The following is a 19,352-nucleotide window of genomic DNA, read 5'->3' as shown; positions in this document are numbered from 1 at the left end:
GTGGTGCCTGACCAGGTCAGGGGCGCCACAGAGTTTCGCAGGGAGGTAGCCATGGATAAGGGATTAACTCCAGACTCCCCGGCATGCTACATACAAGACAAGGTCCTGGCTGGGTGTGTGGACTTATGAAGTGTGGGCTGTTTGCCCATACAGGCCACATGTTGCCACTCATGTCAGCTTGCCAGGACCAAATGATGACTCGTTTTTCCAAGGAGACCATTAATGTTGGGTGAACTCTTACAAAGTTCCACAAGTTGCCTACTGCCTGATTCTAATTGGTGTGGATCAAGTGTATGCTTGAAAAATGAGATCAGACACACAGTCGGATATACATCTTTCCTCGACCAAATTCGGCCCAGACTCTCCTTTATTTCAACTGAAGCATGCCCTGATATAACCTTGGAAAGGGGCATGTCCGGATGTGTTCATTGGTCAGTGGGTTTAACAATGTGTTAGTCCATGAGCTGATTGGTGGGCATCATCGTAGGCGGGTCTATGTCATCTGGGCCATGTTGGTGATCCTCTGATGGGCGGGTCTATGATGTCATTGGGGGCCATCTTGGGTTCCTCTGAAGACTGACTGGCTTATGTATAGAGAATTGATTTCATTGAACACACTTCTCACAGTGCTATATGTCCAGAGGTAATTAAGTATTTCATCTTTTGGCTCTGCTCAACACCACCAGTTAGTTTCAAGCGACAGTACTTTACTCAACATTTGATCTGCATACACCAGATTGTGGGCACATATCTTCCAGCATATTTCAATTGTACAAGGCAAATCAAGACACAATCTCAATTCTTACTGGGTTGCTTTCAATCTTACTGGTCCCGTGAATACAACCCAGCCTAACGCTACAGTTCAACATGTGACTGTCACTTTCCTATATAGCGGTTCCACATCCAGTCTCCTCTTAGAGAAGCAGTACGAGGACTCCATTACTATTGCCAGAGTAGAGCCTTTGCTCCCAGACGCTTCCGTATTCACTATATATAAGAATAAGGCTGCACATCAAACTTAGATAATGGTATGATGCCTCAAGCATATGGAAAAATATTGGAATATACAATGAAAAATGCTACTTGCTAATTTGAACATGTGAATAATGAATTGCATACCTGCCATGAATATTAGGAAAAAGGAGATATTTAGCAATCGCATTGATCAATGTAACTGAGCCCCAAGGCCTCGTCAAGGCATATCTCTATATTGGGGTCCCTAGCTCTGTGACCCTAACTGTGTGTCATCTCATTGCAATTAAAAACTGCTATGGGTGGAGAGGGGTAACTAAGGACTTTCTTATATAGGAGATGGAAAAAACATGGCCGAAAGGGGCGGAGCTGTGTTCACATTCAGAAAAAAACTACATATAACTGAATAGGATAACTGAAGTGAGCACTAATATATATATATATGAGTGCAAGCCAAAAATACATACTATATATAAGAATAAGGCTGCACATCAAACTTAGATAATGGTATGATGCCTCAAGCATATGGAAAAATATTGGAATATACAATGAAAAATGCTACTTGCTAATTTGAACATGTGAATAATGAATTGCATACCTGCCATGAATATTAGGAAAAAGGAGATATTTAGCAATCGCATTGATCAATGTAACTGAGCCCCAAGGCCTCGTCAAGGCATATCTCTATATTGGGGTCCCTAGCTCTGTGACCCTAACTGTGTGTCATCTCATTGCAATTAAAAACTGCTATGGGTGGAGAGGGGTAACTAAGGACTTTCTTATATAGGAGATGGAAAAAACATGGCCGAAAGGGGCGGAGCTGTGTTCACATTCAGAAAAAAACTACATATAACTGAATAGGATAACTGAAGTGAGCACTAATATATATATATATGAGTGCAAGCCAAAAATACATACTATATATAAGAATAAGGCTGCACATCAAACTTAGATAATGGTATGATGCCTCAAGCATATGGAAAAATATTGGAATATACAATGAAAAATGCTACTTGCTAATTTGAACATGTGAATAATGAATTGCATACCTGCCATGAATATTAGGAAAAAGGAGATATTTAGCAATCGCATTGATCAATGTAACTGAGCCCCAAGGCCTCGTCAAGGCATATCTCTATATTGGGGTCCCTAGCTCTGTGACCCTAACTGTGTGTCATCTCATTGCAATTAAAAACTGCTATGGGTGGAGAGGGGTAACTAAGGACTTTCTTATATAGGAGATGGAAAAAACATGGCCGAAAGGGGCGGAGCTGTGTTCACATTCAGAAAAAAACTACATATAACTGAATAGGATAACTGAAGTGAGCACTAATATATATATATATATATGAGTGCAAGCCAAAAATACATACTATATATAAGAATAAGGCTGCACATCAAACTTAGATAATGGTATGATGCCTCAAGCATATGGAAAAATATTGGAATATACAATGAAAAATGCTACTTGCTAATTTGAACATGTGAATAATGAATTGCATACCTGCCATGAATATTAGGAAAAAGGAGATATTTAGCAATCGCATTGATCAATGTAACTGAGCCCCAAGGCCTCGTCAAGGCATATCTCTATATTGGGGTCCCTAGCTCTGTGACCCTAACTGTGTGTCATCTCATTGCAATTAAAAACTGCTATGGGTGGAGAGGGGTAACTAAGGACTTTCTTATATAGGAGATGGAAAAAACATGGCCGAAAGGGGCGGAGCTGTGTTCACATTCAGAAAAAAACTACATATAACTGAATAGGATAACTGAAGTGAGCACTAATATATATTACTAATATATAGAGCTAGGGACCCCAATATAGAGATATGCCTTGACGAGGCCTTGGGGCTCAGTTACATTGATCAATGCGATTGCTAAATATCTCCTTTTTCCTAATATTCATGGCAGGTATGCAATTCATTATTCACATGTTCAAATTAGCAAGTAGCATTTTTCATTGTATATTCCAATATTTTTCCATATGCTTGAGGCATCATACCATTATCTAAGTTTGATGTGCAGCCTTATTCTTATATATAGTATGTATTTTTGGCTTGCACTCATATATATATATATATTAGTGCTCACTTCAGTTATCCTATTCCGCTTCCGTATTCACGTCTGTTCTCCTCATAGAAGGGGGGATAAGGGGTAGCCATTAGTGTAAAAGCAGAATCTTGTGCTCTTGGGGACAATCCACCAGGGTAATATGACTTCATTTGCATGCCAGTTAGTATTAACTCGTTACTTTGATGGTTAAGGACCTGGCCACTAAGAATCCAATCCTCCTGCTCCTATTATCTGGGGCCATTATGTTCGAGGATCAGTCTCTAGCCTCAGCGTTTTCACTCTGTGTCTCAGTCAACACTCGGGCATTACACTGTCTCTATTCAAGTCTCCTTCCTTTATTTGCTGCCACAAGTCACCCACCGCATATGGCCTTGATGACCTACAGACTACATGTTCATATCTGTTACACACTAGATCTTCACTAACTTTTCTACAATTAACTGTCTCTCACCCTATCAAATAACCCCTCCTATTGTGAGCTAGCTGCAACACTTAACTATTGCTTACCCTATGTTCTGGTAACTTCCTATACATTATATTACCATATATAACCTTGCTGTACATTACACAGGAACACATTATATTATCATTACAGTTCACATAAAACAATATTTGCTAAAGACGCATGACACCATTCACATTACATGACAATACAAGAACACGATTGGTGTTTTCAAGAGAATGAACATGACAGGACCCAGTCCACTTCCTCACACTGCTAACCTGTTTTTATTTCTTTGGAGTAAGGAAAAGGGTTTTGTAAAGACACCAGTGATCCGGAGTGTGGGGCTTATCTGATGTTTTGGAGCGAGGACCAACTTACTGTCGGGCACCCAGGAGGGACAAAGCTGCAGATGTGATGAGCTGACCATGCTTCTACCGTATACATATAACTCCTCCAATATTTGCCCTGACAGCTGTGTCAGTCATCAACACAGAACAATCACTGAACTCGCGGAGACCAGCCAGAGAAAACACTGCCGGCAGCCAACAAGGGCGCTCAAGACAGACAGCTGTATGTGCTTGGATACCTGGCCTTGGTAATTTCCTTGTCATATCTATAAACTTGTTAAAAAGTTGGATATTGACTAAAAGGACCACTTAATATGGTGGTTATGGTGGTTTCCTAAAAAGAGCCACTCCTTGGCTGGGCCCTTCCCGGAGGGATATCTGGCTAGTTTCTGTGTCGAGACTCCTAACAGAGGCTCCACTGACTTTTTTGATTTGGATATTTCCCAGGGGGCAATGCACCTAGGATTTCACTGTCTTGAGCACCCTTGTTGGCTGCCGGCAGTGTTTTCTCTGGCTGGTCTCCCCGAGATCAGTGATTGTTTTGTATTGTTGGTCTACTAGGCATTGCTCCCACCTGGCCAGAATCCTACTCCACACTGATGAGGGGCAATACCCCGAAACAGCTGTCTGTGGATGGATACCTGGCCTTGGTAATTCCCTTGTCATATCTTTAAACTTGTTAAAGAGTTGGATATTGACTAAAAGGTCCACTTAATATGGTGGTTATGGTGGTTTCCTAAAAAGAGCCACTCCTTGGCTAGGTCCTTCCCGGAGGGATATCTGGCTAGTTTCTGTGTCGAGACTCCTAACAGAGGCTCCACGGACTTTTTTGATTTGCATATTTCCCAGGGGGCAATGCACCTAGGATTTCACTGTCTTGAGTGCCCTTGTTGGCTGCCGGCAGTGTTTTCTCTGGCTGGTCTCCCCGAGATCAGTGATTGTTTTGTATTGTTGGTCTACTAGGCATTGCTCCCACCTGGCCAGAATCCTACTCCACACTGATGAGGGGCAATACCCCGAAACAGCTGTCTGTGGATGGATACCTGGCCTTGGTAATTCACTTGTCATATCTTTAAACTTGTTAAAGAGTTGGATATTGACTAAAAGGGCCACTTAATATGGTGGTTATGGTGGTTTCCTAAAAAGAGCCACTCCTTGGCTAGGTTCTTCCCGGAGGGATATCTGGCTAGTTTCTGTGTCGAGACTCCTAACAGAGGCTCCACAGACTTTTTTGATAGTCATCTAGACAGGGCTTTTAATAATGCATGTATTTGTCACAGAGACAACTCCATTCATCTGTATGGATTCGATTCTTCAAGTTGTTGCAGTATGAATCTGAGCAAGGCTGCACGGGTGCAACCAGGTATGTCTTTCTCTGAGATGTTGCAGCGTTTCAGAGAAAACAAAGCTTAAAACGCTGGCTGAGGACTATAGAGAGGGACCTGTCAATCAACTTGAGCAGGTTGGGCCAACGTAGTCTAGTCTATCTCTATGGTCCCCTGTCGACTTTTCAAACTATATATTGTCTGAAACGCTCTGGTGTTTCGAGGACAGAGATATCTGTCTGTAATCGCACAGATAGGCTCTGATTCATGCTGCCTATGGATTGAACAACATGAATCTAGAGACAGTTCCCTTTAAGAAGATGGCTAAACTGCTGTAAGGAGACTTAAGCGGGCTTTACACACTGCGATATCGCCCGAATTTTGTCGTTGGGGTCACGGTTTTGGTGACGCACTTCCGCAATCGTTAGCGATATAGCTTTGTGTAACAGCGTTCAGCGATGTAAAATCGTCGCAAAAGCGTGATTTATCGCTAATCGGCTACACGGGTCCTAATTCCCAAAAATCGTTACTTCAGCAGTAACGAGGTTGTTCCTCGTTCCTGCGGCATCACACATCGCTGTGTGTGACGCCGCAGGAGCGAGGAACGTCTCCCTACCTGCCTCCCGGCCGCTATGCGGAAGGAAGGAGGTGGGCGGGATGTTACGTCCCGCTCATCTCCGCCCCTCCGCTGCAATTGGGCGGCGGTTCAGTGACGTCGCTGTGACGCCGCACGGACCGCCCCCTTAGAAAGGAGGCGGTTCGCCGGTCACAGCGACGTCGCCGGACAGGTAAGTATGTGTGACGGCTCTGGGCGATGTTGTGCGGCACGGGCAGCGATATGCCCATGTCGCGCAACAGATGGGGGCGGGTACGCACACTAGCGATATCGGGACCGATATCGCAGTGTGTAAAGTAGCCTTTACAGGCCAAATAATGCATCCTGAGAAATATAATATGCAAATAGCCAGTTCACAGAGGAAGAGAACAAGATCTGCAGTGCCTCCATTTGGTGGTAGTAATCCTATAAGTCCATATTAACCCTTTACAGGGCCTTGCATCTAGATGAAGCACTCTAGGCCAGCTGACTTCTCACAATAAATCAGTGGAGTCGAATGATGCAATGCCAGCAATATTATGTTACTTATTAGAAATTACTTCCCTTTTTTAACCCCTTAATGACCTGTAGCACATTTTCGCCACAGGTCACATGCGGTGTGTATGGGTTTAATAGGAGAACATCAGTCACATCATATACTGCATTATTATTATTAATAATATTGTATTACAGTGTACAGTATGATCGCTGGTTCAAGCCCAAAAGGGAACTAAAAAAACATAAAAGTTTAAAACATTTTTTAAAAAGTTTAAATCTAGAGATATTAAGAAATTGGAAAAAAAAAAACCATATGTGGGATCGTCGTGTCCATAATCAATATATAAAATTATTTAAATAGTGAAGTAAACAGCGAAAAGGAAAAAAATGTAAATACCAGAATTGCCAATTTTTGGTCGCCACACTCCCCCCATATGGCTTTTTATTTAATTTTTTTGGGCCATCAAAACATTGAATGGGCCACAAAATAGCAATAATAACTACAGCTCAGTGTGCAAAAAAAATAAGTAATCACCCAACCACATTGACAAAAACATTAAGTTTACAGGTTTCCAAAAATATCGACACAAACAATTTTTTTTATTTAACCACTAAAATATGGAAAAAAAACCTTAAAAGTTTGGTAGCACCATAATCGTACTAACTTGAAGAATTACTGCCACATCAGTTTTATACTGAACACTGTAAATACAAAGCTCAAAAACCAATGGCGGAATTGCTCTTTTATTTTTCACTATTTTTCCCTTTTTTCAGTACATCACATGGTAAAATGAATGGTATCATTCAACATGGCAACTTATTCTACAAAAGTAAACCCTCATGAAGCTGTATTCATGAAAAAAATAAATAAAATGTTATGGCTAAAGCACTAATCTGAATAAGGTTTGTAAATAACTAAAGCACTAAAATAAAAAAATCAAAAAAGTATTTAGAGAGTTAATGCAAATATAAAACCAATCAAAATGCAACATTGGGTATTATAATGTGAACCCCTATAGCATATTCCATAAGGTTCCCAAGTAGGACCAAAGTGCAGGCTCCTCTTGTATCATCCAGATACGGTCTTTGTTAGAATAGGCATCAGGAATGAACTTAAAGGGAACCTGCCCGGTCTGATAATGCTATTAAGCTGCAGATATATGGTTAATCTGAAGGTTAATAGCATTGTAAAGATGCCCAGCTGCAGTGCTGACATTGCAAAAACCCAGGAAAAAAAAATGAAGTTTACTTATCCCAGAAGCCGCCGGCTTTCAGTCATAGCAGTGTGCCCGGAGAAATTACAGTAACCAATGGCTGACAGCTCACTCTAGACTAATATACTGCATATGCTGTCAGTCTTTGTTGGGGTATGCTTACAGCTGCTGCACTCAGTGCTGTGAGGGGTGACTGTTATTGCTCCTGTATGACTGAAAGCTGGCAGCTCCAGGGAGAAATATATTTCATTTTCTCCTGGGTGCTGCACTTTCAGTAAGATGGCAAGACAACATTGTAACACTATTAGCCTGCAGATTAACCCTATAACTGCACGTTAATAGCATTAGCGGACACGACAGGTTCCCTTTAAGATGTATCTAGAAGGGTAACTTGAATGCAAAATCTCTAACACAGTCCCCTAATTACTATGAGCTATTTATAATACATATGTCTTCCTCGGGGGCAATTGGGCCTCTATGTCTCCACATCATCACCCCCAGACACCAGGACCCAAGTGTGATAGCTATCAAGGTAGAATCTGCTTTTTTCTATATTTATATGTTTTATAAAAGATGCTTCAGCACAAGGACACGTTATAGCAAATTCTGGACATCTTCAATTAACACCCAATATTGGTCTACTTTACTGTTAAAACAAATGACCAATTTCATGTCATGAAAGATATTGCACAGGTCATACTTGTGTTTCTTCTCGTTGTATATTTCATGATTTCTTGAACCCATGTTTACAGAGAAAGTTTCTCCGCAGGACTGAGACTTTGCACTTAGATCAGGACCTTACGCAGTCAAGAAATAAAGGGTTACAGAGTGACGAAACATATGGGCGTAGTAGATAGAAGACACAGGGATGAGTGCCAAAAATCCCCATTAATAACTCATGACAATCGGTTTACTGCCTAGACTTCAAGAAGGAACGCAACTTGTAGTCTGTATGAGATATCATGGACTGGACACGATGGCTGCTATCATGCTGTGTGATATTTGGTGTCTTACAGAAAAATGTTCACACTGAAGACCTTCCTCCTCCATGTGCCAGGTAAGGGTCCAGTATCATTTCTAATTTCTATAGAGTATAATGCTACTGATTACTGCTTTCTGATTGAGTTTAATGATGGCACATTAGAACTGATTATCTTCGCTGGAGAGACTAAGAACTAAAATATATTCATTTGTAAAATTTGCCAACTTAATTCTAAAAAATTAGAATAGGCCGCGTGGAAGGGACCAAAAAAATAACTCCTGATAGATACAATACTACTCTAGGCAAAGAATAATTAAAGGAGTTTTCCACAAACAAAGTTCATTTTAAATCAATAGATCTTGGAATAGTAATAATTTCCACAATTGGATGTTATATAAAATGTTGCTGTGCTGAGATAATGTCATATATACAGTATGTGCCTGCTGTGTACTGTGTAATGGCTGTGTCTGACCGTACAGAGACATAGCCTGATCACACCACAGCTCCTAAACAGGGAAGGATGCAAAAAAGCATAAATACATTCTAGCACAAGATTGAAAATAATTCTTTCTTTGAGGTGAAACATTTTAAAAGAAACAGACAGGGAAATGTTTTTTAACCTCACAAAAAGAATCAGCTGTGATCCTGTGCTATAATCTCTGTATGCTTTTTTAGCAAAGATGTGGTATAATCTAATCAGACCACGTCCTGTACAGTCAGACACAGCCATTACACAGCACATAGCACAGGGAACATTTTTTTTTAACAATGCACTCATGGAATTTACTATGCTTTAAACCCATTTAAACTATGTCACTATTTTCAGAACTCAAAACAAGGAAGAAGAAAAATGAAAAAAAAAAAATGAAAAAAAATAAATATATATATATATATAGATAGATAGATAGATATATAGCATCTAGACAAATTAGAATATCATCAAAAAATTAATGTATTTCAGTAATTCAATACAAAAAGGGAAACGCATTAGAGGTCATTACAGAATGATCTATTTCAAGTGTTTATTTCTGTTAATTTTGAGGATTATGGCTTATAGCCAATGAAAACCCAAAAGTCATTATCTCAGAATATTAGAATAATTACCACAAAACACCTGCAAAGGCTTCCTAAACGTTTAAAGTGGTCCCTTAGTCTGGTTCAGTAGGTTATACAATCATGGGGAAGACTGCTGACATGACAGTGTAGCGCCCCACGGGGCAGGTGGTTAAGCTACTCGTCGCCAGGCTGTTTCGGGTTGGGTCAGGTGTTGTCACTGGGTGGCCCTGACCAGTTCCGTTGCCCCGGGGCGTACAGTAAATGGTGGGGGAAGCGGGTTATTTGGAAAAGTTTGTCGTGACGCCACCTATGGTATGCGGCCAGGTAGTAGCCTCTGCTGCCGGGTTCCTTGCCAGGGCAGATGTTATGGCAGCCAGGATGGTGTCGCTCCCCACAGGTGGAGCGGGCCCCGGGTGGATGATGAGGGTTATAATGGCCGTTGGCACCTAAGCGCTGGGTGGCAGCGGTAAGGACAAGCCAACACAGTTTCTGCGGGTTCAGGGTGTAGTTTCTAACAACTTCAGCTGCCAGTCCGGTCACACTGGTCACTGCCGTGATGGGCTCAGGTTAATCCCGAATCTGCAGGAGGTCAGAACTGGTCTGGTAGCCTGTGGGCCCTTCCTCACTGCGCCTTGTAGTGCGGGTCACTGTGACTTGAAGCACTTATAGTCCCTTCCGTAGAGGTAGAGGTGCTGTTCCCTATGCCAGTAGCAGGGATCCCCTTAAGTCTGACTGTGATCTAGGCCCCAGGAGTCCTATATGCCACCGGGCTCTGGAAACTTGGTTGATCGAAGAAGCGTGGAACTTCTCCGTCCGGCAGAATGGTGATGCAACGTGGAATTACACCACTCTAGGTTGTTGCACCCTGAACAGTGCTGGTCCCGGGGGAACTAACATGGTATCCTCCTCAGCGACCGTTAAACTCCTATGTCCCACAGGAGCTACCGGGAAATAATACCGCTTTACAATTTAGGAGGATCATATACAAACAAGTAACAGTTATAGAAAATACAATAATTAGAGAGAAAAAAAGACAACCCTGCTCGTGAGAGCTTACTATCTACAATGAGATGGGGGGGGGGGGGGCAAGATACAAGTGCTTATTTACAATGACAATCCAGCCATCTCAAGGAAATTCAGATAGGAAAAAAAATATCATGGCATCTGTCTGGCACTCTATGTATCTAGCCTCCTAATGACCCCTTTGGAAGAAACGCATTGAGGCAACCTGAAGATCGTGTATCTGGCTGTATCAGTGAGGAGTACCCTTTTACTGTCTCAGTACCATGCACCTTAAATAAGCACAGGCACTTTATTGATTTAAATGCTGCTACATTATATTAATGCATATCAGTAAGTTACCTGTTGTTTACTAATATGCACTTTAAGTCCTCAGCACAGGCACTTTATATATGTATGTATTGTTGCTAGGGTGCATTAGGGCCATCTCAGGGACAGCCCTCGTGGAGTGGGGGAACCATATTGCATCGTACATTAATAGGGTGCCGATCCCCACGTGAGGTAGTGGACAGGAGGGAGATTTATTCTTAGGGCTTTATCTCTAACCCTCCTCCCTTCTCCATCTGTGCACTTTAGTTTATTTATTATTGTGTGTTTTTGGATCTTAATAAAATGATGTTTTTAAGGGTTAATATAATAGTTGGTTCCCAAAACCTTCCCTTTATTTTGATATTATTATTATTATTATTATTATTATTATTATTAATAACAGACGCAGTGTATTAGTGCTTGTCTATGAGTGGGCCTGACTGTGCTCTGTGTGCATGTATGACATGTATGTGTAGCGCCCCTGAGATCCTCAGGGCACTACAGGGAACTGCATCCTCTTGGGGATGCAGGACTTATCCCCTGGGACCTGGAGTACTAGTGCCGATTCCACCAACACACATCTAAAATCTTAGTTCTCCTCTCCACACTGGGCATAGAGGGTTAACCATGTAAGGGGATGGTCGCCATGGGAACGAGTCCCTGGGTATAGCCAGCCTGCTGGGAGGGGTCAGTCAGTCAGTAGTGAGGAGGAGAGAAGGAAGCACACAGGAGAGGTTTGCGGACGTGCCTGAGCTGGGTCTGCGTAACGGTGACCCCGGGGGCACTGGAGAGAGGTCGCCAGGATGGGTACCGAGATATCGCTGGGATCGGAGCACGCACGGGGCACAGGGCTCTAGGTCAAATGTCAAGTTTCAACCGGTTTGATAAATACCAGCACGGGGAGGACACCTTCACGGACTTCATCGAACCAAATAATCCGGGGGCATCAGCAGTAAACTAGGATCGGGGTTCGGACACTTACCTCCCTACAGGGTCCGCACTGCCCGCCGTACGGAGAAGGAGACTGTACCCCAAAAGGGACAGTTGGGGTCCCCAAACGCTCCACGCTATGGGGACAATCTACAGAGAGTGCCGGGGACAGAGCAACCTGGGTCACCACATTAGCACTGGTCCTCCTGAGACCTGAACCAGCAATCCCTGGGTCCAAAGTGAGTAGAGACTGAGACAACCTGGTGGGGTCTCCATTATTGTCCCACCACATCTCCCAGGCACAGCCCCTACCTGCAGAGGGCCTACCATCACAGTTGCCACTACCACCAGCCCTGGGAGTACCCACATTTAGCAGCGGCGGTTCTCCATCCTTAACCGCAACCCGCAGGTTGCGTCACATGACAAAAACTCTTATCTCCCCTGTAAATACTCCCCATTAACAAAAGGAGCCCAGAGCACAGGACCAGGCAATGGCCACCAGAGTGACATCCCCGACTGTTAATGTGGCGCCCTGGACAAGCCAGGGGCCACAGAGAACAACACCAACACACCCCACACTCCCGGTCAGGCACACCGAAGTCAGACACAAACCCTTGTTGCCTTCCTCCAGGGGCTGATGTCCACACCAGGGGGGTGGGCCAGGCGGTTGGCCCCGCCCACCGAGAAGTTCACAGTCCTGGAGGCGGGAAAAAAAGAGAGATCAGTTTTTGGAGGTGAAAGTGGAAGGAGGAAAGTGGTAGTGGAGCAACTAACTGACAGCGTCCGGGTGTGTGGCCCGGGCGGTACAGCAAGGTTGGCAGACGGTGGTGACCGTCTGCAGGAGTGGCCTATCGGAGTTTACCGTAAGGACCGTGGACGGGCGGTGGCCCGGCGGTACCGGACCGGTACACAAAGAGAAGTCAGCACCATCTGGCAGGGGCTTACGGACCCCGGCAAGGCTAGGAGTCACCGTGAATTTGCCAAATCCGTCAGCGAAGGGAACCTCCTGGGTTTCCCAGCAGCCAAGTCCCGACAGAAGGCAACAGTCCAACCGTGAGAGGGAAACACAGCCACCGCCAAGGCTACCGTTCCCAGGGCCAGAGCCTGTGGGCAAAAGGGGCTCCTCTGGCCCATATCCAAGCCGGGGAGCGGGTTACCGGTGGGAACCCATTGGAACCGTTTACCGTACATAGGTGCAGCGAAAGGCAGTCACCATCAACCTGCCGGGAGAAACAACACCGCAGCCATCTGTGGAACCCGTCCATCCAGCCGTGTGTTTTACCGAGAACTGTGTCCTCATCATTGGCTGAGTGAGTACCACCGTGCCGTGCGGCACAGCGCTGCCCCCGTGACCCTGCACCTCACCAGGCCCCGTAACCCGCCTGCCATCCATCCCTACCCCATCACCGGGCCCCGGGACAACCAACCCCCTACCCACGGAGGGGAGAACTAACATCAAAGCTGCTCCCTGTCACCGCTCCCAGGATCCCCGTCCAGAGCAGCGGTGGTGTGAGGGGCTCTCTCACCTCGCTTCAACCACATGCTGCGATAGGCAATCCAGGCCACCTCCTGGCTACAACTTCATTCTAATTAATAGCCTCTCCTATGCTCTATGAGGCATCTACCCCCATTTTCCGGTTACAGATTGTAATCCCCGGATTCCTTTTGATGTATTCCCTTTACATAAGATATTGTAACAGCATAATTTTGAGCTCAGCATTATCTGTATTTCACACATGTGAGCCCCAGTACATCAGATAAGCACAGCCATTATACTGCTCTCATTGAGTACTACGGATTTTATCAGAACCTTGACATTCTTCTTACAATCCTCCTACTACTTTGCTCTATTCCCAGTTCTCCCTGTGTATATAGGACCTTTTTTTTTTTTTTTTTTTTTTTTTTTTCTCTAAACATTACAGTATTTTATGTCCCTGGTGAAAGCTCTTGTATGGGCTGAAACGTTGGACTGACTGTTATAAATAAATCTTGAATAAAAATCACGAGCATATTAAAAAGAACCAGTGACTGGATATCTCCTTCCTATTCTGTGTGCCGGGGTATTTTGAATATTTTGGACATTACCTTCTCCCGTGCACCAGAGCCTGGGGCAGTGGAGCGCAGCTTATCTCCATTTATTACCAAGATCACCACAACCGTGGGTGGCGTAACGGACAATAACCAAATCCCCACCATCCAAATCCCACCCTTTTCACTCACGGGCGAGGAACGCCGCTCTAGTCCCCGGGATCCGGCCCACCGCTCGAGCCACCACCGAGCAGCAGCAGCTGGACCCGAGCAGTGGGAGAGCGCAGCATCCCCTCCTCCGCCCACGACATTACCGCCTGGCACTGAGTACCTCCTTCTCAGGGCACTACAGCCCCTTTTTCTGGCGTCATGAACAAGATACGGACAAGGCCCGTTAACATGGGTGACGCATGCCTTAAGAACTGTATTATATGGACTGTTTGTGTAAAGACTGTCACCATCTTTGAATGCTGAAAAACTGCTGCGCCATCACTGTGCCCAAAAAGAGCGTGAAACTGCCAAAGCGCAGAAACAGAAGCCCCACCCACTAGCCCTGTAAGTGCGGGCGGAAGTCGGCAGTGACTGGACCCGGAAGCTCCCAGAGTGCCTCAGTCCCCGCGAGAGTGCAAAGAAATGACTGAGGGGAGCAAAGGATGGAGGCACCGGACAACGGGAGCGCCGTGAGGCATGCCATGGCCGTGCAAGGCGATGACAACGCGGTGGGACCTGCTCCGGTAGAACAATCTGCAGCACCCGTAGCCGTGGCGGCCACCCCGATCATGCCGATCACTTTACCGTATGTACCCAGCGCAGCCTGGGTGCCCCAATATGATGGCAAACCCGATGCCTTACCGAGATTTAAAAAGAAAATCTGCACTGTACTGGACATGTACGTGATGACTGGCAGACAACGGGCGTCTGTGGTGCTGGGACAGTTAACGGGTGCGGCTAAGCTGGAGGTGGAAACCTGGTCAGATGGCGACCGGAAGTCAGTAAACACTATATTTGAAAAACTCCGAGCTGCCTTTGAAACTCGCACTGAGGCAGAGTTCAGAATGGAATTCTATAACTGCAAGCAGCGGTCCCAGGATAGCATCAGAGACTATGCCTTGAGGTTGCAGGCCGCGCTGCGGACCCTAAAGCTTGTCGACCCCATTACTGACCAGGAAGGAAACGAAATGATGGTTGAGAAATTCCTGCAGGGATTACAATGAATAGAGGACCGCAAGCAGCTGCGGCTGTGGGCTCTGGAACACCCAAATGTGAACTTTGTTGTTCTCAAAGACCGGGCCATGAAATCCCTGCCATCCCCTGAGGTCATTGACTCTAACCCACCGTCCTGGCAAGCGAGCACCTCCCCTCTGTGGGCGGAACCCACTTCCTTAACTGTGGCAAAGACTATACCTCAGGTAGCACCCGCATATGCTCCTAGTGACCTGCGTTCTCAAGTACAGCAGCTGAACAAAGACGTGGCCAGAATCCTAGAGGCGATGCAACTTCAGCCAGAGACCAAGCCAACAGAGAAGATCCAGCTAGCTGATTGCTATGAGGATGTCCCCTGGATGCGAGGGAGGAGGACCCCACTGCTTCGAGGGAGGAGCAGCGACCGCTACAGTTCATCTGGACAGACCATCTGCCGCAGGTGCCAGCAAGTCGGCCATCTTGCCAGAAGGTGTCCTTTAAACTGGCAACCCCTGGGACCAAGGGCCACTCCCCAGGAATAGGACAACAAGGCCCCGCTAACTGGCGAGACCGGTATGTAGGGGGGCATCCCATAACCTCCATCACCTTGGACGGGATCCCTACCTCTGCCCTGTTGGACACCACCGGCTTGCAGGTAACAACCATCTCGTATAAACTGTATAAAAGGTTTTGGTCAGATGCTGAGCTCACCCGGCCCCACGCAGGTCTTACCATCTATGCTGTCAACGGTTCACCAGTGACTCAGATTGGGTTTAAAGAGGTGACCATAAAGGTGGGACGGGTAGAGCTAACCAAACAAGGAATGATTGTTGTAGAAAATGTAGAAAATTAATAGTGATAAAAATTCTAAAATGATTCTGGGGACAAATGTCATTGAAAAATGCCTAGGAGAAGTGTTGTTTTTGCTCTAACACATTGCCGAAACTGCAGGTTCTGGGCAGCAGAGGGTTCTGCAGCGAGAGATCCGAGCCCTCCTGCAGAGACAATAGGTAAACTTGTCTGGTGGTGAAATTGGCAGTGTAAAGGCTGCTTTACACGCAGCGACATCGATAGCGATGTCACTGGTGAAAGCACCCGCCCCTGTCGGTTGTGCGTCACGGGCAAATCGCTGCCCGTGGCGCACATCATCGCTAGGACTCGTCACACGTACTTACCTTCCTAGCAATGTCGCTGTGGCCAGCGAACCGCCTCCTTTCTAAGGGGGCAGTTCGTGCGGCGTTACAGCGACGTCACATGGCAGCCGTCCAATTGAAGCGGAGGGGCGGAGAGCAGCCGAAAGAAAGTGACACCCACCTCGTTGCCGGAGGACGCAGGTATGGTGTTGTTCGTCGTTCCTGGGGTGTCACACGTAGTGATGTGTGCTGCCTCAGAAACGACAAACAATCTGCGTCCTGCAACAGCAACGATATTTGGGATTAGAATGACGTGTCAACGATCAACGTTTAGGTGAGTAATTTTGATCGTTAGCGGTCGTTCGTATGTTTCACACGCAACGACGTCGCTAACGAGGCCGGATGTGCGTCACGAATTCTGTGACTTCAACGACATCTCGTTAGCGATGTCGTTGCATGTAAAGCCCCCTTAAAAGTCATGGATGCTGGTCCTCTTGTAATACCCCCAAGAAGCGAGATGATGATATGGTGCTGGGCGGCTATAGGCCTTAGCGGACAGGGCTACCAGGCGGTAGTAGAGCCACTACATTCCAAGCATTGGCCCACTGTTTTGACATGTAGGGGGGTAGTGGATGTCCGTAAGGGGAGAGTGCCTGTGTGAGTGTTGAATTATGGGGATGAGGAGACCAAATTGCCCAGGTATGCTACCATCGCCAAATTATTCACTGTCACTGAGGAGTCCATCCAGGAAGCAGAATCCACACCCTCACGGGAGCAAACAGAACATTACAAACCCCAGGGTCAGCTAGAGGGTTGGTGCCAAGAACTGCATGTAGGTACTGACTCTACACCCTCACATTATAAACAGGAAGTCTACCGGGTAGTGCAAGAGTATGAGCAGGTCTTCAGCAAACATCCACTAGACTTTGGGAGGATAAAAGGGGTACAACATCACATACCCACAGGCAGCCATCCACCCATCAAAGAGAGAATGTAAGCCCGCAAGGGCAGGGCCCTCTTCCCTCTGTACCAGTCTGTCTATTGCAACTTGTATATGTTTTCTGTATGTAACCCCCTTCTCATGTTCAGCACCATGGAATCAATGGTGCTCTATAAATAAATAATAATAATAATAATAATAATATACCACCCACACACTATCAATGTGCCAAGGAAATGTTGAAGAACATGAAGGAGGCAGGGGTCATCCGAGATACCTGCAGCCCCTGGGCAGCTCCATTGGTTCTGGTCAAGAAAAAAGATGGCACCGTGAGGATGTGTGTGGACTATAGGCAGATCAACAAGATCACGCATTAGGATGCCTATCCATTACCTCGTATTGAAGAGTCACTGGCTGGATTGAAGGCTGCTAACTATTTCTCTACCCTAGACCTAACCAGTGGCTACTGGCAGGTCTCAGTTGCTGAAGAAGATCGGGAGAAGACTGCCTTCGCCACTCCCATGGGCCTGTGTGAATTCAACAGCATGCCACTTGGATTGTGCAACGCCCCAGGAACGTTCCAGAGGCTGATGGAATGCTGCCTGGGCCATCGCAACTTCGAGACCGTCCTGCTATACCTTGACGATGTGATCCTATATTCAAAAACTTACGAAGAACATCTGGAACACCTGGCAGAGGTATTCGAAGCCTTGGCAAAGTATGGGATGAAGCTGAAGCTGTCCAAATGTCATCTAATGAAGCCTAAGGTCCAGTATTTGGGACATGTGCTCAGCGCTGAGGGAGTGGCCCCTGACCCTGAAAAGAAAACAGCTATCAAGAACTGGCCTAGACCAACTACCGTCAAAGAGGTGCGCCAGTTCCTGGGCCTATTGGGATACTACTGGAGGTTCGTGAAGGGGTATAAGAAGATGGCTGCACCCTTGCAAGAGCTCCTGGTAGGCCAGACCCAGAAAGGCAAGACTCCTGGCCTACCATTCACATGGGGTGAGGAAGAAGAGAACTCATTCATACAGATGAAGTTGGCCCTGACAGGAAATGAGATTCTGGCGTATCCTGATTACCATCTTCCCTTTGTGCTGTACACAGCTTCCAGTAACCTGGGAGTGTGAGCTGTACTATCCCAAGTACAGAACGGCAAAGAAAGAGTGATTGCCTATGCAAGTAGGAAGCTCTGTCCTACTGAAAGGAATCCTGAAAACTACAGCTCCTTCAAGCTGGAGTTCCTGGCACTGGTCTGGGCAGTGACTGAAAGGTTCAAGCACTACCTGGCAGCTGCAAAGTTCACCGTGTACACTGACAACAACCCTCTGACCCATCTGGACACCGCAAAGCTGGGTGCACTGGAGCAACGCTGGGTGGCAAGACTGGCGAACTACAACTTCACCATCAAATACAGAGCTGGTCACAAGAACGCCAACGCAGATGCATTATCCAGGATGCCCCACCTGTCTGATGAAAGGACAGATGAAGATGAACTAGAAGAAATTGAGTTGCCAGCCTTTCACCGCCCTAGTTACTTAGGAGACCATCAACCCTATAGCATGCGGCAAGAAACCACATTAGATACCCTGCCTCACCATGGGTGGAGGGAAGTACAAGACAACGATCCTGCAATCAAGTTGATTAAAGAACTGATAGTCCAACCAGGCTCACATCTGGATCCTGGAGCTCCACAAGAGACTCAGAAGTTGTGGAAAGACAGAGGTCGATTGTATCTTCATCGGGGAAAGCTGTGCCGAAACCTCACCAACCCTAAGACACATGAGAGGGTCTGTCAGATAATAATACCAAAAAGCCATGTTCCAGTGGTTCTAGAAGCATACCATGATCGAGCCGGACACTTTGGCTGGAAGAAGCTGGAAGCCTTACTGCGTGATCGGTTCTATTGGATTGACATGAGAGCCATCATAGAAGAATGGTGCAGAAATTGTGGGCCTTGTACCTTGAGAAGACAGGATGGTAACTGCCAAAAGACACCACTTCAGTCCATAGTCACCAAGCAGCCCCTGGAGATTGATGCCCTGGATCATGTCAAGCTGGCACCCAGCAGAACAGGTTATACCTATGTACTAACCATGGTGGATCATTACTCCAGGTTTCTGGTGGTGGTACCTGTCAAGGACTTAACCGCAAGCACCGCAACCAAAGCTTTCCAAGCCCATTTCTGCAGACCTCATGGGTACCCAGAACAGGTGTTGACGGCCAGAGGCCCTGCTTTTGAAGCTGACATCTTCAGAGAATTCTGAAATCTGTACTGATGTAAAAAGATACGCACTTCA

At 46.0% G+C, this 19,352-nt stretch overlaps 1 protein-coding gene across 1 annotated transcript in view; it reads left to right on the top strand.

The window, feature by feature from the left end:
* TREH (trehalase) overlaps nucleotides 1-19,352 on the top strand; it is a 133,874-nt gene that overhangs the window by 51,095 nt on the left and 63,427 nt on the right. The window contains exon 2 of the mRNA XM_075329302.1: nucleotides 8,394-8,529. Coding sequence (XP_075185417.1) covers nucleotides 8,435-8,529 — 95 coding nt within the window. The 5' untranslated portion in view covers nucleotides 8,394-8,434. The remainder of the gene's footprint in view (nucleotides 1-8,393; nucleotides 8,530-19,352) is intronic.

This window comes from Anomaloglossus baeobatrachus, chromosome 11 (assembly GCF_048569485.1).
Source record: "Anomaloglossus baeobatrachus isolate aAnoBae1 chromosome 11, aAnoBae1.hap1, whole genome shotgun sequence".
Taxonomy (NCBI): domain Eukaryota; kingdom Metazoa; phylum Chordata; class Amphibia; order Anura; family Aromobatidae; genus Anomaloglossus; species Anomaloglossus baeobatrachus.
The sequence above is the reverse complement of the archived record's forward strand: the minus strand, read 5'-3'. Positions and strand labels throughout refer to the sequence as shown.